The following is a 20,739-nucleotide window of genomic DNA, read 5'->3' as shown; positions in this document are numbered from 1 at the left end:
CTGGAGGGGAGTCGAACCTTTTCAGCTCGCGGCAAAGCAAGGAAGCCTTAGTCCGTTGCAGCAAAAACAGACGAAGGGGCTTCTTCCTTCCAGACCCGGGTTTAATCCTGTACACACGTTGCTGTTAAAATTGGTCGTGGGCAACAGGTTCTTCTTGTAATTGCTCGGGTTCTCCCCCTCCGCTTGCTCAGAAAGGGTCGATCAGGATCAAGGCGGGGAGGGGGGGTGAGGAGAAACAGGAGTTGGCATTTGACGAAGCTGTAAAAGACTTGCATCTATTTCCACCTGCCGGGAAAAGATGTTGTCTTACGTGCTATTTTTATTATATTCATTCATTTCCCTCCCTGTTGGCTGGGTCTATTGTCTTTTGCCATGCTGTTTTGCTTATAGCAAAATAAATTATGCTGTTTATTCTAAGCTGCCTTGAGGCTCCGTTTGCAACGTGGTGGGATTAAAAAACAAACAAACAATAACTCAATAAATAAAGATGGATGGTTGTGTTACTGACCGGTGCACTGGGACAGGAACTTTGCTAAGCTCTTTCCCCAGGGAGCTGGAAAGCAGCAAATTGCTTCCAAGTGATAGGACAAACCCAGAGTACTGTTAGCTGAGCATTCATCCTGGTTTATTTGCAGGGACATTAGACAACGTTGGCTGTTTGATGAACACCCTGATTTGTGTGGAAATGAGGCAAGTGTTATCCCACACTTTCCAGTGCGTTTTTCGGTCATTTTCCTTAGTGCAAAAAGTCATATTTTGGGAAAGCAGGCTGGTTGCACAACACCACCCAAACCAATTAGTACAGGCAATTCCCAATTTACATGGGGGTTACGTTCCAAGGTACCAGATGTTTAAGTGAAATGGGGGTATATTTGAAACACAATTGAAAAAGCTTGCAAACACCCCATTCCATCCCTTTTTGTCACCTTTTTGGGTCACTTTCAGGTTCGACATGATGCGCCCTTGTAGGGTTGCATGTGCCTTGAATGCACGTAAATGGGGAGTTGCCTGTAACTTGAATTTTCTGGGATGTGACTGAATCCCACTCAGAAATAACAACAGGCTGGAATTGCCCAAGGTATACCAGGAAGTAAGGTCCTGGCCGCAGCTTATGGTTAATGAGGAGAGAGACAGAGAGAGAGCTTAACTGTTCAAACAATTCATTAAACCAAACTTTAACTCAGCACAATAACAAAAAGGACACACTCCTCCAGGGTCCCAGTAAACCAAGGTTTGGTGCAAACCAAGCTGATATGAACCGGCTATTGCAGCTGAAAATCAAAGCTTTGGCAAGCTCCAGTATCCTGAGCCACCTAATGCATTTCTCATATTTGTTTGTTGTTTTCAAATTGTAATTACACAATTGCAATTCCACCCCCTCCAAATATAAGCAGCAAGAACTAAAAGGGGTAGGAAACACAACCTCTAAGAGGTACGTAAAGGACAGCCAAACACAATCTCACGGTGGCTGAGTTAAGAAGTGAGGCTTCCTTTATTTACAGGAAGGAGGGATCAATCACAGCACACCTGGTATGACCAGCCAATCAGAGCACATTCTCTTCCCCGGGTTCAAATCCTTGCTGCTCCACTTCTTCCAGTTAGTCCAGACGTGGGACCTTTCTTAGCCCAAGGGTCACATTCCCATGATGTGGGCAACCTTCTGGGGGCCGCATTCAAGTGCAGGACAGGGCCAGAGGCATATCAATGGATGGGAGTGATTCTCAGCTTCTGTACACTTGGCTACATTACAGCCACGCGAGAGCCAGAGGTTTCTGCGCCTGCAGCTGCTGCCCACCCCCACATCTCTCCGTCATCCAAGTCAGCGAGAGGCATTCTCGTAATTGAAGGCCAACGCAGTCAAAAGGGGGTGCAGAGCAGGGTGTGTAACTCTTAAACATGTGGTCGCTGGTTCTGAGATTCCCCACCCCACAGTCAGTCCATTAACCACTTTGGAAAATGGTGTGTGTGGCTGTTGCCTTGGTAAGCGCTTCGTTCTGCAACAAAGCTTTCAGATTTACATTCCAGAGGAGCTGTGCAAGTGCAGAAATCCAAAGATTTTTTAAATTATTATTTTAAATAATTTTTATTAAAGATTTTTGTTTACCAAAGCACATGCATTGTTTCTTGAAGGGCTGGCCGGTGTGACCTATCACCCGGCAAACTGCCAGATTGCTGCAGGGAACTCTGGATCGCACGAGAGACCTGGCTGACCCTTTGCCCTAGTTTACTGTCCAGCCTGCCTTGCAGATATTGCAATTCCCTTCCCCCACCGTTTGTATCTGTCATTTAGAATCCAGGTGTTGCACTCAGGCGGCGTGTGCATGACATTCAAGGCACACCGGCATCTTGTTTTTTCCTACCGAGTCCACACACAATCTGGACCTGCTTCCATTTTATTTTAATGCCCCCAAAAGCACTTTTTCACAAGCTAGTTTCATTGCCAAAATATACAGCTCAAATCAAATTGATTTCGCATTAGCCATTTGTGTGTGTCCATTTGCAAAAGGATGGTGGCGGTTCCAGCAATGGTGGGGGGTGGGCTGTAGCCTCACCTGCCTAATGATTTTCTGGAGAGGGGAGCCATATATCAAGAAAGCAATTACCACTTCCTTCCTTATTCACAGGTGCATGTGCAGGGAGGAAAAGGTATGGGTAACCCAATCAAAGGGAGGGTTTTCGAGACAAATGTCTTCCAACAAAAAACAGGGGTGGGGGGTGGGAGTTCAAGTGCAGATCAAACCACCTTTGAGGGCTGCAGAATCTTGAATCATTCTGAACTGAAAGCAGCATGTTGAAGACAAGCACACACAATTCTGTACAGAGGAAAAACTACTTCCCAGTACACCTAACACACACACACACCGCCTGTTTTCCAGAAAAGGTCTTTTGCAATTTGGAAAGCGAAGAGGAAATGCATTGAAAAGTGTGAGATAAAATAAACGGTGAACAACAATGCTTTTTCCCCTAGAAAAATAGATGCCGGTACTCACCACGAAGTTGTTACAGTTAGTGTCCCACTTTTTAACAACAACAGAAAGAGGTGCCGATACTGCGTACCCCCTAAATCACTGATTAACAGGAAGACGTGTAAATACCCTGCAGGCAAATGGAGATGGGTGCAGGAATGAAAGTTCATTGTCATCCACATGGGACGTAAACAGATCCCAGCAAATGCTCAGTAAAAAACCGGACATAGTCTAACCTCGCTGTAAGCTTTCTGCAAGCAAATCAGGATGAACAAACAGATTGCCCAGAAAAGCCCAGTATTAGCCTCAGCCCCTGCGCTTTGTCTGCAGAAGAAGATAAAGGCATAGCGACTTGCCAAAAGGCTCCTAAAACCCTTTCAGACACCTTTATATAAATGTGTGGAGACTTAGCTGGATCATGCAACCCTAACCTCCACATGTTCTTAAGAAGGTTTAGAAAGAGCCCCTGTGCATACAATTGCTTCTGTACACCTTTAAGAACACAGAAGAAGAAGAAGAAGAGTTTGGATTTGATATCCCGCCTTTCACTCCCCTTCAGGAGTCTCAAAGCGGCTAACATTCTCCTTTCCCTTCCTCCCCCACAACAAACACTCTGTGAGGTGAGTGGGGCTGAGAGACTTCAGAGAAGTGTGACTGGCCCAAGGTCACCCAGCAGCTGCATGTGGAGGAGCAGAGACACGAACCCGGTTTCCCAGATTATGTGACTACCGCTCTTAACCACTACACCACACTGGCTCTCGACTTGGGGTTGGCAGGAAAAGAGGGAGGTGGACACCAATCTTGGGGTTTTTGTTTTTTTTAAAGACCACAAATTGTTTGCATTTATATGCCACTTTTATCCTCTCCAGGGAGCCCAAAGTGGCCTACATGGTTCTCTCCCCTCCTCTTACAATCCTCACAACAACCCTTAGGTTAGGCAGAGAGGTGGTGACTGGCCCAAGCTCTCTTAATGACCAATGGGTCATTAAATCAGTGCCCATGGAGTGTGATGGAGAGGCCAGGCCGTGTCCCTCTGGTGGTGCCATGCTCAAGATGGAGACTACAGGTTTCCCACAGACCTTCCCCAAGCCTCACCTGACCATGGTTAATGGTAGAAGAGAAATTCAAGGCAAAGGCCAGGCTACCTGGTTGACAGTTTTTAGCCCGGTGCAACTTTAGCTCTCTCAAAAGCTTTGCCTGATCTGGAACTCTTGCAGCAACCGGCCCTCTTGCCACAGCCATCCTGCCGGTGCACCAGGCAATGCCTATGAGATGCCCTCAAGTTTCTTCTCTAGCATCATAAAAAAGCCCTTGTAACTCTAACCCCAGAGGAACTGCGGGGCAGGGTTTCGGAACATTCAATTTGTTTCATTGCTTAAGCTCTGCCATTGCTTTCTAATGCCCATTTAGCTGAGACAGCTTGGCGTTACAAATGCACACAGAGTATTTTTGTGTGCGTGCTGAGTGTCCCTGATGTCTTCCTTCTCCATTTCAGTCTCAAAATCAGAGTGGTTTTTGTTTTTTTAAGGACCTTCCTTGCACCAAGGCAAGGGGACCTTCTCCTTCAGCGAGAAAACACTTTAACCCATAAATATTACTAAGCTGTTATCTCACGCTGGCCTGTTTACACAGTCGCTTAAGCTGACATAAACACCCATTTAACCGGCTTCAGCTTCCAATTTGTTTACACAAATGAAGAGGCAAAGCAGCGGAGGGGAAAGCAGGCAAGAACAGACATGTAGGGCAGCAAAGCATTATGCAATTGGGGGCTGCCACACTTTTCACCCCAACTCATCGCAGAGGATTAATAAATTACAGGAGCCTGTCTGGATAAGACCCAAGGTGTCTCTTGCCAGTACAGAATCCTGCTCCTTACTGAAGCCAACTGGATATCATTGCTATTTATTTATCTCACTTTATATTCCCACCATTTTCTCCAAGGAGCTCCAGGTGTTATCCTCACAACAACCCTGTGAGCTGGGTTAGACAGAGAGACTGCGAATGGTCCAAGGTCACCCAGTGAGCTTTATGGATGAGCAGGGATTTTAACCCTGGTTTCCTAGGTCCTAGTTCAACACTCTAAATAGTGTTCAGGCCTATACCGTCCTCTGGAAAAGGGGTTGCAGCACTCATCTCGCTTTCAGGCTAAGGAAGCTGGCCTTTGTCCACAAACAGCTTTCTGAGTCATGTGGCCAGCACGAGTAAACCGCTTCTGGTGCAGCAGAGCACCGTGACAGAAACCAGAGCGCACGGAAACACTGTTTACCTTCCTGCCACAGTGGTACCTATTTATCTACTCGCACTGGTGTGCTTTTGAACTGCTAGGTTGGCAGGAGCTAGGACAGAGCAACGGGAACTCGCCCCATCGCTGGGATTCGAACCGCCCACCTTCCGATCATCAAGCCCAAGAGGACCAGTGGTTTAGACCACAGCACCACCCGTATCCCCATGGGTTCTGTTATTATTGTGAGAGAGGGAGAAAGGTGTGTGTGTGTTTTCCAGCCCAGTGGTTATTTTGCTTGCCCTTTTCTGCATCATCTCCCAGCAGTATAACATCTCTCTTGAGATGCGGCCTTGATGACCAGAACTAGGCTCAGTATGTCAAGGGTGGCCTCACCATTGATTTCTGTAATTGCATTACAATACTGGCAATTCCATTTTCGACCCCTCTCCTAATAATCCCTAGTGTGAAATTCACATTCTTCGCAGCTGCTGCTACACGCAGGGTCAACATCTTTATCGGACTATTCACCACAATCCCAAAATGTACAAACAAACCCCTTCATTATTTCTGTTCAGGGGATGAATACAAGAAACAGGGGCCCTGAATATTTAGGGACTCTTAGCGTACCTCCCTCCGACACACAGTATGTGATCCTTGGAAACAGTGACATTACTCAAAACACTCAGGTGAGTAGACTTTGCGAATTCAGTTCAAATATCAAGGCCTGGGAGAGTTAACTTCAGATAGTAATCTAAAAGGCTACAGCTAAATTATCCAGAGACTCCTTCCTTGGGTAAACAAAGACCATTGGTTCATTCTGACACCTTCAGGTATTGCTGTTTCTGTGGGCAACCTTTATGTGACACACTGATCTTCAGCTGTTGGGTCAGCGAGGTTGCGGTCTGATCCGAGGTGGGTTGAAACAGCAATACCCACCGCCACACAAATTAGGGTGAAAATGGTTGCCCAAATGCATGTTTGCATTAATGGTGGGTCCCAGGTTTGGAAAAGCCAAAGATTGCTTATGTAGCACAATACCACTCAAGGGATCAAATCAATCCAGAATCACTTGAGTTTCAGCTTCGGGGCTTAGCTTGTAACCTCACATTGCCCAGAACAACGTGAAAAGCTACACAAAACCCCCACAAAAAACCAACAAACATAAATCCTAACTGTACATAATCCAATCTTAGTAACATTGTTAAGTGACTTCCTCAAATCCCCCTGACTGAGTTTCAATGTATATCATTGTAACAGTTTTCCAAAACAAATTTCTCATAAAATTAACTTAATCACTTAACATCTTTCTTTCTTTTCATTTTAACTTTAAACATATTATTCTATAACATCACATATTTAAATCCTAAGCCTATCTGGTATTTGCAAGTATTTCTATTTAAATTATCTTAGCCTAGTTTGTTTATAAATTTTGGAAAATCAATAATAAAAAATGGAAAACACACACAAAAAAACCTTTATTCTACTTAAACAACAATACCCACTCAATTAAATTCTGCACCGAAAAGACCTGCTAGCTGGATATGCAATGCTATACACCTGTTTGTACGTGATTATTTTTCTTTTATGCTGCTTTTCCAGCTGTGCAGTATACCTCTGTTGGACCTCTGTGACACTTGTTCAGGCTTATTGTGGCTCCTGGGATCTGTAAGCTCAGAAAGGAACTTGCTATAAAGAAGGAGAAGAAGCTGAATGGGGCACCAGATATTTAACTCTACATTCACTTGGTTCATTTTCAAAATGTACAGAAAACATGGGCATGGTTATGACTGCCCAGAGGACTCAGCTACACGGGCAATAGATAAAGGCAACAAATAAATGAACAAGCAAATAAATAGCTCTGCGAACGTCAAGGCTTTGCCCTTCGTTGCGGCTTCTGATCCTGGGGCAGAGAAGCTTGGGAGCAAAAATGCCACCTTGACAAGGGTCCTCTTGTCTTTCTCTCTCTCTCTTCCCCTGACACACAGATTCCAGATTGGAAACGGGTGGGCACAATAGCTCTGCGGGGTGGAAGGGGAGAGAAAGTTTGCCTTGCGCCTTCCTGTCCTTCCAGTGTGAAATGAGGCATAGCACAAAAGTGGCAGCCTCGGCCCTCCCCAAACTCCTTAGCCAGCCTGTGCAGCTGTTGGGTCATGCCTAGTGTGGCAGCTGTGGGAAAGCCGTTATCTGTCCCGTAAGGCAGAGGGGGAGGCCAGAAACCAGGCGGCGGCGGCGGGAGGCTCTTGCGTGCGCTGAGAGGCTTAGACAAGGCTTCCACTGTCCAGGAGGAGCCCCTCGGAGCCTGCCTCTTTAGCGAGCCCTTCAAAGCAGGCGTGGGCAGGACTGGCCTGTTTCCACTGGAACCAGAGTGGTCCATTCAAACCTCTCAGGGGTATCACACGCTGACTATCACAGCATTGGCCGGGAAAGGAGGCAGCCCTTGAGCTCAAGAAAAGAACCACAGAGAGGCTTTCCCAATAGCCTGCTGAATCTCTGCCCCTTCTATCAGCACCCGTCACAGCAGTGGCCACTAAATGTGCCCAGCGTGATCTCTTGCGGCCTGTCTTTCCTTGTCGTTGCCCATCTCCCATAGGGATGGCTACCATCCTAAAGGTAAAGGGACTCCTGACCATTAGTCCAGTCGTGGCTGACTCTGGGGTTGCGGCGCTCATCTCGCTTTATTGGCCGAGGGAGCCGGCGTACAGCTTCCGGGTCATGTGGCCAGCATGACTAAGCCGCTTCTGGCGAACCAGAGCAGTGCACAGAAACACCGTTTACCTTCCCGCTGGAGTGGTACCTATTTATCTACTTGCACTTTGATGTGCTTTCGAACTGCTAGGTTGGCAGGAGCAGGGACTGAGCAATGGGAGCTCACCCCGTCGCAGGGATTCGACCTTCTGATCAGCAAGTCCTAGGCTCTGGTTTAACCTACAGCACCATCCGCATCCCTGGTGGCTACCATCCTAGATGGCTTTAAAAGAGGACTGGACAAATTCACAGAGACTGTTGATGGCTGTGCTCTGCCTCCACAGTTGAAGGCAGCAATTGCTGCAATTCACAGGAAGGGAAGAGGACTCATGTGCTCAGGTCCTGCTTAGGGGTTTCTCACAGGCATCTAGTTGGCCAGTGTGAGAAGAGGATGCTGGACTAGATAGGCTTTTGCAGGCATAGGCAAACACCGGCCCTCCAGTTGTTTGGGACTACAATTCCCATCATCCCTAGCTAACAGCGATCAGGGATGATGGGAATTGTAGTCCCAAACATCTGGAGGGCCGGAATTTGCCTATGCCTGGGCTATTGGCCTGACCCAAGAGGGTCTTTTTAAGTTCTTACGGAAAGCTTTCCTAGCTAGATGAATATGGCTGCAAACACATTACTATTTGTTCTGACTCCAGTGTGCTCCTACTGCTGGTGTTTGAAGCCAAGTAATCTTGACGTTCGCTTATCTGGCCCAGCATCCTGTTCTCACAGTGGCCAACCAGATACCTGTAAGAAGCCTGCAAGATGGACATGGAAGCAGCACTTAGGATCCCCAGTAACTGGAACTCAGAGGCACAATCCCTCTGGCAGTGGAATTAGCAGACAGCCATTATCGCTAGTGGGGATGTGGGTGGCGCTGTGGGTTAAACCACAGAGCCTAGGACTTGCCGATCAGAAGGTTGGGGTGAGCGCCCATTGCTTGGTCCCTGCTCCTGCCAACCTAGCAGTTCGAAAGTACGTCAAAGTGCAAGTAGATAAATAGGTACCGCTCCAGGTAAACGGCATTTCCATGCGCTGCTCTGGTTCGCCAGAAGTGGCTTAGTCAAGCTGGCCACATGACCTGGAAGCTGTACGCTGGCTCCCTCGGCCAATAAAGCAAGATGAGCGCCGCAACCCCAGAGTCGGTCATGACTGGACCTAATGGGGTCCCTTTACCTTTACCTTTTAGAGTTGGCGGCTGTGATTGCCTCCTTTGGGAGTGAGTTCCATAGTTTAACAATGCACTACATGGATACTTTCTTTCATCTGTTCTGAATTCCCCAACATTCAGCTCCATTAGTGTTCGAGTGTTCTAGTTCTCCCTCTAGAGAGAGGGTGGAAAGCTTTTCTCTGTCCATGTCTTCTCCATGCTATGGATAATTGTATACACTTCTGCCATGTCCCTCTTACTTGCCTTTTCTGTAAATCAAAAAGTCCCAAACGCTGCAATCTTTCCTCAAAGTGAAATTGCTCAAAAAGTTCCCCCAACTGCCAGGTCCCTTAATCCTTGGGAGGACTGTGCTATACTTCCATATTTCATTGTGTCTTCTGTTCACTTCCCCCAACAATTAAGCCACAGTCTGATTCCTTCATCTTTTGTTTCTGTAGTGATGTACAGCTCTTTTGTCTTGGGCACAGAGGGGGAAAAGGAAGAGAAGAAACTGGAGTGGGGGTGGGGGGGGAGAGAGATAAAGGGCTTGGCCATGAAAATGGAGGCAGTGACAGAAGCCCAGAAGTTGCCAGAATCAGCTTCTTGATTCATCTCTTTCCCAGGGTTCATGTATGAAATAAAAACCTTGTAGCATCATACTAGTCCTCTGTAGTAAAGAGATGGCCCTCTACATATGCTTAGGGCCAGTCTTGTCTTGACTGTGAGATTTAAATTGGCTCATAAATCATTCAAACCCTTGCCTTGGCGAATTCATTGATGGAAACCATTTTAAGTTGAGAAAGCAAATCATAAAAAGAACTGTAGTAGACAACTAAGTTTAAAAGGGGGAGGGATTGTTTTTGTTTCAAAGTGGTCTTTCAACTGGGAATGAGAACAGAAAACAATAAACCCTAGAGGCCTCTCTGAAAAATGAGTGGTAGCTTTTGTTTATTGACTTGCAAGTTAATTTTGACATTGTGCCCTTTTATCTACATTTTGATAGATCAGTCTGTTAAAGTGCAGACAATGAATCAAGTAAACATTATTACAATGTTTTCTGTTCCGGAGATGCAGGAGGAGATGGCTTTGGCAGTCCAAAAGGTCCACTGAGTTGGGCCTCATTAAACAATAGGTTTGCTTTGTCCCACCCATACCAATCCAGCACCCAAATACCTGAGCTATAAGAGCAGATAAGCACCTCCTGGAAGGTCGTCTGCCTGGTGCTCCTGGAGAAATGCAAAGTGTACGTGCACCTTACAATGAAACTGCGGCTTCACGTTAAACATGCAAAGGTCAATTTAGTCACCCACACCCCTTCCCTTGCCCTGCCCTGGGACACAGTTTCAGTGGAGCCTGCCTTTCTCTGGAAGCCCTCTCCCTTGCCCTTCTAGAGATAACATATTCTGACCCACCACCATCATTTCATCCTTCCTTCCTGCTTCTTTCAGATTGGAATGGGTTTGGATGAATCATCAGAAATGATTAATTCCCCTTCCGAATGAGATTAGTTGCTTAAAATGGCATCACTGGGCTGAGATAAGATTGCGGGCACCAAAATGTTCCTTTCGCAAGCAGGGAGACTGACTGGTGCAGCAGCTGGAAAGCAGAATACAGGCCAGCAGCCAGTGGATTCTGCCCCCAAACAAGGAGGAAATAAGATCTTTACCACCTGAAACTTAAGAGAGACTTGGCGTCCAGCTGACCTGCTTACTGAGCATTTATTTGTGTGATTTGGGCTGTGCAAAACACATCTGAAACACAATTGAATGCCCACTAAGCATTCTGGGTACCGCAGTTTACGCCTTACAGGACTACAATTCCCAACAACCACCTACAGTTCCCAGAGCTCTTTAAGGGAAAGAATGTCCTTTGAGTGTGATGTAAAGATTTAGTGTGCTTATACTGCCTTGCTTGCACAGAGTGTGCAGCGAGTTATTTGACGGCCGCTATTTATAGAGCATTCTGATTTGTCTAGCGGGATTCTACAACGTTGTGTTGAAAAAATTGCAGTTCTATGCTTTCTCATCACTTTACTTGCCACAAAAAATTATGGCTTGTTTTTGAAGTAGGCCGGTTGTGCGAGAACACATTTTTACCGCTCGCAAAATAACAACAATATGGAATAGCTGCTGAAAAGCAGTAAAAGGATAGCAGCTGCAATCTTTTACTTTATTTTTTTTAATGTATAGTGCTCTTCTGGCCATGCAGCAGTTTTAGATCCCTTTGCCAAAGACTGGAAAATGAACGTATAAATGGGCGCAGGAAAGTATTGACACTTACTACACAAATGCCTCCCTGTGGAACAGCTACACAGGTCTATGAGGCCAGGATTCAAAGTGATTTCCAACCTTTAAAATTATCTTTCCTTGAGCAAGAGTTCTGTGTTGCTCAAATGTTGGTTTGTGTTTTGGCTGCAATGCGGTTCTTGTGGTCTCTGTGCAAGGCAAGTGCTGTATGGACTCTTGCATCAGGAAAGTGTGTGTGAGTTGTGATGTTACACCAGCACAGCCAAGCACGAATCCAGGTGGTGCACCAACAGGATTGCACAACTGCACAGTGTGATGTTTTGCATCAGTCAGATGTGGTTGGAGACGTGGGGATCTGGGGACTGGGGACCGTATATGACACAGTCAAGTCTATGCATAAACTTTTCCATAACAGTATTGCATAAACTTTTCCATATCTTCAGGACCCTTTACAAACACAAATACCTTCTTGGAAACACTTGTCAAGGCAAAAGAGGGAGCGGCCTCCATTTGGACTCTCTCTGTTGCCTTTAACACTTGTCATTTTTTTTTCTTTTGGTGTCGTTGGTTTAAGCTCTGCAATTTGCTGTCAAAACAAACAGCAGATTAGGGACTGAAGAAGGTCAGCCAGTTTCATTCCCATTCAAACAGCTGGAGATCAAAAGTTCAGACGAGACCCGGTGTCTGTGGATAAGGGCCAGCCCAGCCAAGGATGCAAATCAGAAAGGTGTGTGATTTTAAGGAACTGGCTGTGGGTGGTTTCTGCAGGGCTGGAGGGTCTGGGACAGGGGTCAGCAACCTTTCCCAGCCATGGGCTGGTCCACCGTCCCTCAGACCATGTGGTGGGCCGGACTACATTTTGGGGGGGGGGAATTGAACGAATTCCTATGCCCCACAAATAACCCAGAGATGCATTTTAAATAAAAGAACATTCTGTTCAAGTAAAAACATGCCGATTCCTGGACCGTCCATGGGCCAGATTTAGAAGGCGACTGGGCTGCATTCCGGCCCACAGGCCTTAGGTTGCCTACCCCTGGTCTGGGAGATAAGGTACAGGTTCAATATGTGACACGTGTCATGAAAGACTTGCTGTACCAAGTCAAAGTAAAGTCCCATCAGTCCTTGCATTCTGATTCTCAGAGCATAGCTGTCAAGTGTCCCTTATTTGAAGGGACAGTCCCTTATTCCAGCGCCATGTCCCGCTGCTGTCCCTTATTGATGGATGTCCCTTAAATGTCCCTTAAATGATGTCCCTTAAATTTCAAAGGAAGCCGCTCCTCTCCCTCCCTCCCTGCCAGGCACTGAGGAGGGAGGCTCCAACTGTGTTGCTTGGCTGCGTTGCTCACCCAATAAGGAGTCTAAGAACGACTGGGGGGGGGTGCAGCTTGCATGCCTTGTGTGTGGCTAGTTAATGCAAGCTGAGGGGGGTTTTGAATGCTGGACGGCATTTTGTTGCATGTGCTGCTGCAAACTTTGCAGTGCAAAGCCAGGCCGGGGAGCCATCTTAAGTTGAGGCTGCATAGGCCTTGTGGTGCATGTGATTCAGATTCTATTCAGTTGAACCTCTGGTTACAAAGTTGGTTGGACAGTGTTCTCGAAGCTACCAGCATGAGTTTGACCAGACTGCAGGAGGACAGGAAGACCGGAGTGCCTATAACAGGTGAGGCTGCAGGTCCCTTATTTTGGCTGCTGGTCCCTTATTTTCAAGGCTGCTGGTCCCTTATTTTCAAATCTGTAAGTTGACAGCTATGTCTCAGAGGGGCTAGTCAAATGTCCCAGGGGAAGCTCCTAAATAGTACAAGGTGGTCATCTCCATCCTCTGGTGTGGGGAGGGTGTTCTTGTGGGGGTTTTTGCACCTGTATCTGAACATGCATATTCCAGACCTAATTGGAAGTGAAGCAGGAAGCTAACATTTGGAGCAATCACTCTCAGTGCTCCCTGGAGCAGCACAGAGCTCTGCCAGACAGGAGTCAGCTTCCTTTGGACTTCTCCAAGGACAGGCCCCAAGTGAAGTCGAAATTAGATCGAGTGGCCAGCCAACACACTGTGAAATGTTATCATGGTGGCCAAGTGTGATCTTTATCATTTACATATATCTTGCATGCGTCATGTTTGGAATTTCCCGAGAACACAGATTTGAACCTCCTGGCTAAAATGTTGAGATGTCAAGGCTCATAACTTACGTAGAGATATTAAATAAATATTGTCATGGTCACTACGTACTTATTCTGTTACAAAATGCACACATTGTGCAGCTGTGTGTGAAAATGAAGCTTGTGAAATCAGCCCTTGAAAATCGTTGTTGGGATGCTAGAAACTCAGTCCCAGCTCCTCCTGGTATCTCAGTCTTTCCAAGTTATGGAAAACTTATGAATTTTCAAATTCCTCTTCAACCGTGAGTGCTAAAAGAATGCTATGTCCTGTGCCAAATTAGAAGTTATAAATTTCTTGGGCTGGTGCTATGGGTTGACAGAATACTCACACCAGTCTGATGTGATATGTATATATACATGCAACCAGCATGAACTCAAACTATCTGAGGGTGAACTCTTTGGGGAGAAAAATGCATATTTATTAGCAGGGCTTAACAAATTTAAATCAAAGAGACAGGCCTTGATCCTTGCAGGTCTTAACTCTGGGAAAGTTTGGGTCAGAATTTTTATTACCCTGGCTCGTTTCCCATAAACACATAAGAAAATAAGCTGCAGCAAAATTCCACAAGCAGAGAGACTGGGGAGAAGCAGCTCTGGGGTGAGGCAGATTCAGTGGGAGCCCCACCCCCAAATTCCTCCCAGCCCCACCCACAAATAGCATTTTGACCAATATGGGGTAGCGGCAGCAGAACCGAAATGGTAGCTGGTGCAGCCCTCAGTGTTGGGTTGCTGTAATGAAAGATTGTGTGGAAGCAAAACTGCTGTTTATAAACATTTAGGCAACGCTCCGCTCCAGACCCTTAACAGGCAGCAAAGAGTGCTTCCCCTCTGTTTCAAAGCAAATTGAGTGGGGAGAAGAGGTTATGGAGCTGTTTTTGATTTCAATTAAGGGGCAGATTACACATTTTGTTTTGTTTCCTCTCCTCGTCCCTGCAGCTCTCCACAAAGGCTATTAAGAAAGCATCATGTGGGGATAATGGGATGGTAGATACAGCAGACATCTCACTGGGCTTCAATAGCATCTGGTTAACAGGTCTCTGAGAGATGTGGATGAAAACCTGATATTAAAATCACACTTTTCGTTCAGTCCATGTCCATCTGCACCGTGAAACCAACACCTGCTAAGCTTGGTCATTTACTGTAATTGGAGGAGGATAAAGGTGAACAGGACGTGTCTACCTTTAGTCTCACATGGACCGTTTTGAAGAAAGCTTTATTGTTATACGCTCTCTGCTCTTCCCTTACATCCCCCTTTATTAAAAAACCACTGATCTGACAGCAAGCGTAGTTCCCTGTCTGTGATAACTGCTGAAATCTGCACTGGTTCAATTAGAGACCAGATTATCATGCTCCCTTGCCAGTCTTTCCTCTTTCATGTTTGCTCTTTATGCAGAAAGACCGAACTATTCCAGTGTTGCACGAGTGTGAAAGTAATAACACAAAAGATCAAAACTCTGGATGTGCAGATAGCATCATTAAATAGTTTAGGCGGCATGGACTGAGGCTGTGTTCACATTTTTGTTCACTGTGCACTCACTGCATTTCTAGTCCTGAGTTTTTAATCCGTGCACACACAACGCTATACAAAATGCACACGTATCCTTTACCTTGTTATAAAGTCCTACAGTTTGATGTGTTGTTTCTCAAACCAGCTTCACAGTGATTGGAGTCTTTAAGACTTGGGTCCTTAAGTCGCGCCTTATTCATCTCTAGCCAAGGTGCAAGCACTTTGGCATAGGGTAAAGACATTCCCGACATGTCAACAGCCCCAGCAGGGTGTCCAAATCTGACACTAAGGAAGCTGTGTGAGAGCTGTGAAATGCATGGGGGGGGGGGGACACACAACTTCACTGCACTCTAAGGTGGTCATGTGAACACACCCATAACTGTATCTGGATGGAGAAGAGCGACCTATTACTGCTTTATTTATTTTTCCTTTTTTTTAAAAAAAAATATTTTTTATTAGTTACTGTTTTACAGACCCTCCAAAGTGTCCTTATTTTCCAGGGACAGTCCCAGATTTACAGAAGCCATCCTGGTTTCTGGTTTGATCCCAGAATGCCCCACTTCTCCTTAGGACGTCCCTATTTTCATCAGAGAAACGTTGGAGGGTATGGTGTTATCCAACCCCTGAGCCAAAGGAGACAAGTAACTATGCAACCTTTAGTAGTCATCTGAAGAAAGCCCTATATGGGGAGTTTTAAAATGTTTTATTATTATTATTATTATTATTTACATGTTGGAAGCTGTCCAGAGTAACTGGGGCAATCCAGTCAGATGGGCGGAGTAGAATAATAATAATAATAATAATAAAACATTTTAAAACTCCCCATATTATTATTATTATTGACATCCCTATTTTCATCAGAGCAATGTTGGAGGGTGTGGTTTTATTCACCTTTGTGAGATACTGTAACATTCTTGCCTATCTTCGTGACAGGTGTGCCCTCTAAACCAGGGAACGGGAGCCTTTCTCTCTCTGCCCTGACTACAATTCCCATCCATCTCTGACCATTGACCATGCTGATGAGAGCTAGAGGGCCACAGGTTGCCTAGCTGCATCCGAACCCTTCCCTGATAGTGGGTGCATTCGAACTGCGGAATATGGTTATGCAGGAGCTATACTCTTTGGCACCATTATTTCAGCAGAAAGAATATCGAGATTTCAGCAGCAAGAAGATAAAAGAAATCAAAATACTGCATCAGGTTGAAGGGTTGGAAAAAGCTTGATTCCATAGTCCACATATATTACACAGTTACAGATATCTGAAGAAGTGTGCATGCACACGAAAGCTTATACCAAGAACTAACTTAGTTGGTCTTTAAGGTGCTACAGGAAGGAATTTTTTTATATATTACACAAATCTGCATAGATATGGCTAATTATGCATAACTTCTATTAGTTAAGGTGAAATAACATAACCCCCTCTCCCAAAACATTGGGTGTCCTGTTTAGCCTCTCCCCCTACTGACTGACCTCCGGGATTTCCCCTGGCTTTACCCACCAACATAAAGCCTGTATTCTCATGCTTAGGGACTAGAACAGGCTTCCTCAAACTCATCCCACCAGATGTTTTTGGCCTACAACTCCCATGATCCCTAGCTAGCAGGACCAGTAGGCAGGAATGATGGGAACTGTAGTCTCAAAACATCTGGCGGGCCGAGTTTGAGGAAGCCTGGACTAGGAACTTTGAAAACAACATCAATAATTATTATTAGTATTCTAAACTGCTGGCCCAAAACTCTACACTTGAGTATTGTGTATGTGCTTGAATAACAATAGACTAACTACTGTTCTGGTAGCAGCAAGAATATAGAAGTAGCTTATTGGGTTGGATCAAGAATCCTATCTGGTGCAACATTCTGGTTTATTATACTGAATAACTTCAAGAAAGTTCAGAAGCGAGGCATTCAGGGGCAAGTATCTATTTTTCACTATTATTAGACAAACTCATGTAGTTCATAAACCACTGTGTGAGAGAGGTTATACTCTGCCCCCTCTTCCTCTGTCTTGCTTTATTTGTGGATTATTAACCATAGCTACAAGGATCATTGTTTATACAGCATGGAAGGCTGGTGGGGAAACTGAGATGGCTGAGACTAATGAGAGAAGAGGAAGGAAAACGTAAGCTGTGGAGGAAAGGGCTGAGTTTAAAATAAAACACATCTGGATTTTCAGGTTGGGTTAGCACAAGACCACGGTCACCCCCTTCAGAGGCAAGCCACATGCAACACACAAAAGGAGCTTGAGTCACACCATCAGGGCACACCCCACCTTCTCTGCTTGATGCAAGCAAGGGGAGAACAATAATGTTGTTGTCTAAACTCCTGAGACCCATCTCCAGTCGTTTCTGACAAATTAAGGGGTGGGAGCGGAGAGGGGAGGCTGCCTGAAACAAAGGACAATATGGTGCCTCTACCCCACATTCAAAGTACAAAAGTATACTAGGCTGGTCATCAAATCTTACTTTGGCAACAGGACAATTTCGTCCATTGCACCTAAGGGCAGCCGAATAGTGTGCTGTGTGTGCACGCAGGGCAGGCCACACACAGCTCTCTCCACCCCTCACCCCTCAATATTTGCTGCCTGAAGCAGCTGCCTCATTCTGTCTCAGAGTAGGGCCAACACAGTGACAGGTGAGCATAGAGTGAAGTAAAATTGATGGAAGGCAAAGGAGCAACTCAAAGGTACTACGCAAGAGGAAAGCCTAATGAGGATTTCCAGATAATAAAGGGAATAAAGATCCCATGGTGTCATGCACCTTTTCCAATTATTTCCTATCTTACTGCTATACTTGCATTGAGGGTATCTCTCTAATCTCATACCCTCCAAAATTTGCCTGATGAAAATAGGGACGTCCTATTCAATAGTAGTAGTAGTGGTGGTAATAATAATAATAATAATAATAATAATAATAATACAGTTTATACCTCACCCATCGGACTGAGTTGCCCCAGCCACTCTGGGTGGCTTCCAACATATATAAAAACATAATAAAACATTAAACATTAAAAACTTCCTTATACAGAGCTGCTTTCAGATGGCTCGGGAGTCTGATAACTCCATACCCTCCAACATTCCTCTCATGAAATTAGGGGCGTCCTAAGGAAAAGCGAGTCATTCTGGGATCAAATCAGAAACCAGAGCGGCCTCTGTAGATCCAGGACTCTCCCTGGAAAATAGGGACACTGGGAGGTCTGTTAAGGGGGCAACAAGGTATGTGGCAGAGAATATTTGCAATGAGGAGAATCTCAAAGCCTACCTCTGGCTGGTGACAGCAACCAGCAAAATAAGACAAAGTAAAGGCTGGGCCCCATATTTGAAGAGGCCACCGAGCGAAGCTCCAACAGCAGTGCAATCTCTAATATCCCCTTCCAACGCTCTTTTAAGCACTGAGGAGACTGTCAGGGAGTGTGCATTAGGAAAGACGGAAGGGAATTTGGAAAGGCCTCTTCTCCAAAGTCGCCCACTCCTCACCCTACCCGCGAGCACCCACAAACCATGCAAACCTTGTGCTCAATAAGGGCGAAATGCTTTTTAAAAATTTATTTCTGGGGAATGTGACTCCAGCCACCCAGGGCTTAAGGCATTTTCACCAGGGGACAGGGTGTAGGACAAAGTGATGAGCCAAGACAGAGACACAGCCACATTTATGATGCCTGTATGGTCTCTGGCAGAGGCCGAGGAATTTGCAGAGCAGAGGGTGAGCAAATTAGGCACAGAAGTATTTTAAAATGTGTGGGGGTGAGGATGGAGAGGAAAGTGGCAGGAATGTTTGCCCAAATGACTATAGCCGGTGAAAAGACATACTGCAATATATTGGTGCCTCGTGGTGAGGTGTGTGGAGTTTAGCACTACCACTACTCCAAGAAGTATTAATACAGTTTTTTGCCCAGGTGCTCCAAATGCCAGTCGGTCTTATTGCCCCCATACTGCAGATGTGGAGACTGAGGCTCATAAAATAGTACCTTGTCTAAAGCTATCAGGAATGTTAATGTTAATGGTTGAGGTGAGTCTTCAAAACATTGCCTTTCTGGTTCACAGCAATTCACACACTTTTTCTTCTTGTTTATTATACAGTTGATGGAAACATGAATATAAAACATGAATATTTCACATGGCTCCCTCCCCTCCCCTCAGGGGAGCCAATTTGAATCAAATATTGCAGGTGCCCAGGTAAGCCCCGCCCCACATAATCACATGGCATGGTGCGCACACACCACTTGAATGGCAATGCCCATCAACTTTGTGGGGGCCCAGCCCCCTCAAATATTTTATTGCAGGGATCAAAGCCCCCACAACCCCTAGGAATTGGCTCCTATGCCTTCCCTTCAAGCCACTGAGGTGTGTTAAGTTCCATGTCTTACATAGTAAACAACTTACACATAAACTGGTTTGGAAATTCTGGGGATACAGACTAGAAAAGGAAAGAAAAAAAGAAAGGGGAATTCAAACAAAAGGGTTTATTTTTTTAAAATGTGTTGATTGTGCAGAGGACTGATTAGTGAAAGTCTGCAAAAATGGTTCTCTCACTCTCCATTTGTCTTCACAATGTTTCTGTACTAAAACACTAGCACCCCACTATTGACAGCACATGAAAAGCAGGTGATGTAGAAATACTGTACTTAACCTGCAATCTTCAGCTTGACCCTGGTTATAAAATCTTACTGTGTTGCTTAGGTTCTGTTTCATCCCCAAATGAGTTCTAAGCAATGTGCAGGGCCTCTGGGTAAGCAATGTCCTGTTGTCGATGCCTCTTGACTACAGCACGCACCCATGCTCGTTTCCAGAGCAGCCGGCAGCATCTGTTCACACAAATGTCCCTGCCCTTCATTCATTTGCTCCTGATTAAACAGCATCCCACAAAGCCCTGGTCTCCTCCGCGTATTAGAGGAAGGATGGAAACTGAGGGAGTCAAAAGAAAAAAAGAATTAGCACCCTTGCAAGTGATCTTGCTCAGCTAAAAAACACACACCCCAAACCACCCAAGGGGATAGGTGAACTATATTCTCCAGCATCTCTGAATCCTCCTTCTAGTCCCAGATAGTTTGGGGCAGGCCACCATTACTCAACAGAGAGGGAAATGAACTTTGCACATGATGAGGCACCTACATTTTTTATTTCATGTTCACCTGTGCGGAGGCACAGAGCCCTGGCATTCAAAACTGCCCTGGTACAATTAAGCCCCAAGAATCATCTCTCTTAGGCGATGGAAAGAGCACAAGAGAGGGGCTTTGAAAAGGATGCTACAGCAGTGCCAAAACCATGCGGATAGAAAGCTGCATGTGCATTGTTGCTTACTCTGGCTCCAGCACGCTATCATCGCTTGACGTTCGAAGCCAAGTGCACATGACATTAGCCACAATCCACCTGTATCCTGTAGCGTTTTGATAAATACTCCTGTTTGATGTGTTTTCCCACAAATCAGCTTCAGTCTAGTTAGACTATGGAAGCCGCGGTTAAACTGAGGTGTGTACATTTTAGGCATTGCATATGCACAGACGAATAATAATAATTTATTATTTATACTCCGCCCATCTGGCTGGGCTTCCCCAGCCACTCTGGGCAGCTTCCAAAAAAATATTAAGATACTGTAATACATCAAACATTAAAAGCTTCCCTAAACAGAGCTGCCTGCAGATGTCTTCTAAAAGAATGCTTTAGGGGAACAGAAGTTCAGTGCAAGGAAACAAATCAGGTAATGGGTGTTGTGCGCAGTGGCGTAGCGTGGGGGGTGCAGGGGGGGCCGGCCGCACCGGGCG

The 20,739-nt window shown here is 45.6% G+C and overlaps 1 protein-coding gene across 3 annotated transcripts in view; it reads right to left on the bottom strand.

The window, feature by feature from the left end:
• MCAM (melanoma cell adhesion molecule) overlaps positions 1-4,223 on the bottom strand; it is a 57,446-nt gene extending 53,223 nt beyond the window's left edge. For all 3 annotated transcript variants that reach the window (XM_082200965.1, XM_082200968.1, XM_082200966.1), the window contains exons 1-2: positions 4,112-4,223; positions 2,991-3,096 (exon numbers count right to left, since the gene is read on the bottom strand). In XM_082200965.1, the coding sequence (XP_082057091.1) occupies positions 2,991-3,096; positions 4,112-4,208 (203 nt within the window). In that variant the 5' untranslated portion in view covers positions 4,209-4,223. The remainder of the gene's footprint in view (positions 1-2,990; positions 3,097-4,111) is intronic.
• Between the last annotated feature and the right edge of the window lie 16,516 nt (positions 4,224-20,739).

Source organism: Podarcis vaucheri (genome assembly GCF_965113315.1).
Source record: "Podarcis vaucheri genome assembly, chromosome: 15".
In the NCBI taxonomy this organism is placed as follows: Eukaryota; Metazoa; Chordata; class Lepidosauria; order Squamata; family Lacertidae; genus Podarcis; species Podarcis vaucheri.
The sequence above is the reverse complement of the archived record's forward strand: the minus strand, read 5'-3'. Positions and strand labels throughout refer to the sequence as shown.